The sequence below is a fragment of the Hemiscyllium ocellatum genome (genome assembly GCF_020745735.1).
Source record: "Hemiscyllium ocellatum isolate sHemOce1 chromosome 27 unlocalized genomic scaffold, sHemOce1.pat.X.cur. SUPER_27_unloc_39, whole genome shotgun sequence".
Taxonomy (NCBI): Eukaryota; Metazoa; Chordata; class Chondrichthyes; order Orectolobiformes; family Hemiscylliidae; genus Hemiscyllium; species Hemiscyllium ocellatum.
In genome coordinates, this window is record NW_026867508.1 from 283,718 (window position 1) to 288,905 (window position 5,188).

The window sequence follows — 5,188 nt, forward strand, 5'->3', positions numbered from 1 at the left end:
TTTCTGTTAACAGAGTGTAAAGAAGAAACACGTTATGTTAGACGCTGGTTTACATAAAGCGAGAATTCTTCCCTTGAACAGGATGTTTCCTTTATAAACAGTGCATTAACAAACAATCAATACTAATCAATCGAGCAGATTCTGGATAAAGACAATCCCGCTCAAATCCATCCAAGACCCCAGCTCGAATTTCACCTCCTCAAGCCTCTGCTAACACGATTTTGTGCAGCTCTCTCTGCGCTCTGTGATGTTGGGTGTCTGTAACCCCATCGTGTTCAGCTTCTTGTGCAGGTTTCTCCGTGCTCTGTGTTACCGTGTCAATAAAAAAATGCTCCACCCTGAGTAACATTTATTTGAAATATTTCTCCGTGTTTTGTAGCATTGTGTCTGTAATCACCCCATGTTCAGGTATTTTGGAGCAGTCTCCGTGATCTGTGGCACTCTGTCTGTAATTCTCTGCATGTTCAGGTTTTTGTGCAGCTCTCTCCGTACTGTGTATCACTGTGCGCGCTGAGAGCCGACTCAGTGCATAGTAATACACAGCGGAGTCACTCAGTTGAGTTTGCGAGATCATTAACCAACCGATTTTTGCCGTAGCATCAAGAGAAGCAGAGATTCGTCCGCCTGCAACATTTTCTTTATTCTGCTCTCCTGAGGTGTGTCTTTGAAGCATATATTTCAGAGGTTGGCCTGGGGACTGACAGTACCAGTAAACTGTGTACTGACAGATCCCTGAGTATTCACAGCTTAATGTGACGGTGTCACCAGCAGCAGAGGTTTGGAGTGGTGGACTCCGGGACACCAGAGAACCGAAACTTGTGGGATGACATTCAACAGATATTCAGTCAATGGTGAAATTGCAAATCACGGGAGTTATTCTGTTCATTTTATTGATATTAGATTTGAATATGTTATGTTTTATCAGAATGTAAAGCAATGAGGAGATGAGATGGCAATTATTTTACATATCTTCTTCTTGTGATGTGCAATACATTGCCAAAACGGCTGCTGGAAACAGAATCAACAGTCAAATTCAAATGGGTAATCGATTGCAGCTGAATCAGGCAAACAATGCAGGGCTATGTGGAGAACGTAAGTGCATTAGGAACAATTACAAAGGATTCTGTAGAAAACAGTATTCACACATTCTGTGGACAGACTAACTCGAACGATCATCTTGTCGTCATCTTGAAAGCTGGAGGGCATAAGGTGAAGGTGAAAGGAGAAAGATTTAAAAGGGACACATATGACAGCTATTTTGCACAGAGCGTGGAGTGTATATGAAATGAATTGCCAAGGAAGTCTTAGAGACAGGTATAGTGAAATCATTTAAAAATCGTTTGGAAATCGATGATGGGCAGAAATGTTTAAATAGATGCAGGCCAAACGCTGGCAAATGGAAAACATTGGTTTGGGAAACCTGATAATTTGGTTGATGCTATAACTCTATAATAAATTTCCAAACTTCACCACCCAAAATATAACCAAACGATGCTGTGGCACCATGCAGAATAGGATCCAAAATAAACGACGGGTTTGATTAGCACTGGTTATTTCAATCATTGTCTGCATGTTACCTCTGTTTATGAGAGTATACCCGATTTTTGATCCACTTTTATCCCCAATCGCGTCACTTTCTTCTCACAGTATTCACAGCTGACGTGAAATATTTCAATTTTGTATTAACTGATTTCAGGTTTTCCTTTGTGCCTTTTTCTTTTCTTGCGATCATGGCAATCTGCACAAACGTCTCTCAGCAGTCTGTTTGGTTCTGTCTGTAATGTCTCTAGGGTGGTTTTACTATTACACACTGGAATCTACCTTTCAGATTTCTCTCAATTGCAATTACTTTCATTGGATTATGGTTTTCTGAGTGGAAATCTTTTTAGTTTTGCAGTAAAAGTGAAGACAGGGCCATTCAGCCAAACTGATTTGTTGCTGCTCGTTTATGCCAACGTTCACTTATGCCTGAAATCTAATTCACATTGTCCATTTAACACAGTGTGTAGTGCATTCCATTCTCCTGCCTGTGTTTTCAAAACCTTCTATAATTGACTCAATATAATGTGCTCGAACTACTCTGGTGGCAAGTTCCATATTTTGCACATTTCTTCACCTTCGTTACTTTATTTGTTCTGCTAGTGGCCTATTGCTCTGAGCTCAGTCTCATCCATCCCAGTTTCGAGACCATCGTACTTAAGATTTTCATGAAGTCTCTTCGTGCTTCGCTGCTCCTAATGCAAACCAGATCCAGCGAAAGCAGTTCACGCTTGGGTCTCCACTGCTTTCTGCGGTATAAAATGCCACTGATTCAAGACAATCGATCGTCTGAAAATCTTTTTGCTCTTCGTCGTCCGATCTGCTGAATCCTAATTGCAAATTGTGACTATTGGATGGACTTTTCTGTCTGGAGAAAATTCCATCGATACATCTACCCCTTAATAATTCTATATGTTCAAATTAAATCACTCTGCTTGTTCTAAACGGAAGGCAATGGTGCTAACACTTCAGAATACCTTCACAAAGGACAATTAATTTATCTCAAGTGAATGTCGAGTGAATATTAGCTTTACTTGTTCGCAAACAAATTAATTCATTCTCAAGTAAGGAGAACAAATTTCTAACCAGCATTTCAGTGTAGAAAACATTCCATCCCTTCGCTTCATATAACTCATACAACATTCTCATGATGGGTTTAATTTGAACGATGCCCCAGAAATTGTCACATATTCCTTTTGATGAATTGTTACTTGCTGTTTCTAAATGAGCATTCTTCAGTTTGAGCTGGTTCAGATAATTACGTTCATTACAGCAATCCGACGTCGCAAAACACCGACATTAAATGAACCTAATATCTTTGCAGTTTCACGTTCAATTTCAGGCAATTAAAATGGAAATATGATTGGTTAAACGAATGCATATATGAAATGAATTGAGAAGAAATAGTAACTCGGTGATTCCTGGCTCCCAATCCTCAAATAGGATAACTCATCTTGACGTACATCCAGATACCTTCTACTTGAGGTTCGCCAAGTAGTATTCCTGATTTTCTCGTGGGTGAAATGTTTTCATTGAACGTTTGGAATTTGGGCTTGATTCTCTGCCTGCTGCAAAGCTCTGAAAACTTGCTTCTGTGACCTAAGCAACAAAAAGAGCTCCCTCGGTCACAGGTAACTCCTGGAATGGATCCCAGACAGTCAGTCCTCTTTATTCATTGAGTCACCTGTTCGCCATGTTGTTGGTGTCCCTTTATTGACCGGTTTGACCATTGATACCACAGGTACAGTGAAACCGTTGACTCAGGACCAGGTGTCATTCATTTTTTTCGCCTGTGGAAACCAGGACCTGACACGTATATTCTGCTGACAAGCAACTCCGACATTGGACCAGAAGCGATTCCTTCTAAAATATTTGTTTACTTTATTTACATTTAAGCTAATAACAATGAAACGATCATTTAGCATCATAATCCATTGCAAGATGGAATGCAGAGTCACTTACCAGCTGTGACAGTCAACGCCGTTCCGGTTCCATCTACATAGTCATAATAACACAGCAATGCTCCTTTAAGTCTCCTCTGCACAAGAACCAATGTTACATCAAAGCATCGAAACATCATCAGCACGCTGCTTGACCAAGCTAATTATTCAAGCGATTTAGATAGATAGGCGATATTCTCCGTGTCCAAATTCCCTTTGGCTCAAGCTCATCTCTTGTTCTTCTATCAAATGGCACAGGAATACAGGAGGTGGATGTTCACTTCATGTCAGCGAAGAACAATCGAGTAAACAAATTAGTTCTTGACGGGAATTGTAAAGATATAAAGCTGCATTGCAGTGAAGTGAACTTCAAGCTGACAATTGAGTGTTGGGGCCGGAGAATGTATACTTTACTTGTAAAGATGTTTGTGATCGGGCTTCTTTCACTGTGCCTTGTTCCAAAATGTCACAGTGGTATATGTCGGTGTAAAACTTCACAGGTTTTGTTGAGATTTTGGGTATGACAGCTGAACGTCAATTCCTGATTTCAGCTGTTAGAACAGGACTCCGATTCACGTCAGTAGTCTTTAACAGTGATCAATCATTCCCAACATCCACTCACGCACACCAGTCTTGACAAAGATATCGCCATCCAAAGACACATGGCATTTGTGAATCATAGCATGTTTTTAACATTAATCCAGTCTAATTGCAAATTGTACTGCGGGGCAGCGGCTGTGAGGCCGAAATGTGGGAATTTCTGGGCAGGTTGGCTATTTTTTTCAATTTCTTTTTGCAAAAATCTCCAATGAGAGTTTTTGTGGGACGGAAACCGTAGCCCATCACTGTGTGTGCCATCCCAGTAACGAGCTTTGCAGTAATAGGTGGCGGTGTCTTCAACTCTGACATCCCGAATTTCCAACGAAAATGTCTTTTGTGCTTTATCTGTGGACACAACGAATCTCCCGCCACCGGAGATCCGCTCCCATTGCGTAGCTTGCCGCGTTTGTCTAAAGAAATGTCCACTCTCAAAATATTGATAAGAATAACGACTTTTGAAAACACAGTTGATGGTGAGAGACTGGCACTCCTTCTTATTAACAGCGACTGGGCTCTGTGTCACTGACTGACTGAAATAACCTGAAAATTGAACAGAGAGAAGTGAGCGAGCATTAGAACTGACCAAAACTTTACCTGCAATTAACACTGCAGGTCCTGCCTGAAATGCGGACGAATTCGGCACCAGTGTTGTTTGAAATTCGTAATGTTAATTTTTGTGATCGATACTCACAGGGTAAACAGACACACAAGATTAAACCAAATAGGTTACTCATATTTCCCGGATTGGGAGCTGATAGTTAGATGATAGTTAGGGGAACGACAGATTACTCTGGACTTCTGAATCGTGACCTGGACTGAAGTACTTTGGATGGAGGGAGTGGATTTGTGCGCTGCAGTGTCCATGAGGTGATTGATGGGCGGAGTGGATTCAAGATCTGTGGGCGTGCGTTATCTGAGTACGCGGTAGGTTTGAGGAGGGAACCTCCAGCTTTATGTCATTTCACCAGTTCTGTGGACTAGGTATGTAATCACCTCCCACATTAACCGAGTGCACAAGGGTGGGTGCGGTGTTGAAGGTGGGACATTTTTTTCTGTCAATGATCGCTGCATTCCTTTTTAGTCCTGCAGTAATGAGCTGGGTACTCTGT

The 5,188-nt window shown here is 41.3% G+C and overlaps 1 protein-coding gene across 1 annotated transcript; it reads right to left on the bottom strand.

The window, feature by feature from the left end:
- Window positions 1-349: 349 nt before the first annotated feature.
- LOC132808234 (uncharacterized) lies at window positions 350-4,813 on the bottom strand. Its single transcript, XM_060822058.1, has 4 exons — window positions 4,771-4,813; window positions 4,320-4,619; window positions 3,498-3,546; window positions 350-815 (listed from the first exon to the last, which is right to left on the bottom strand). Exons 1-4 carry the CDS (start codon window positions 4,811-4,813, stop codon window positions 350-352), a joined length of 858 nt encoding a protein of 285 aa, XP_060678041.1.
- Window positions 4,814-5,188: the final 375 nt, after the last annotated feature.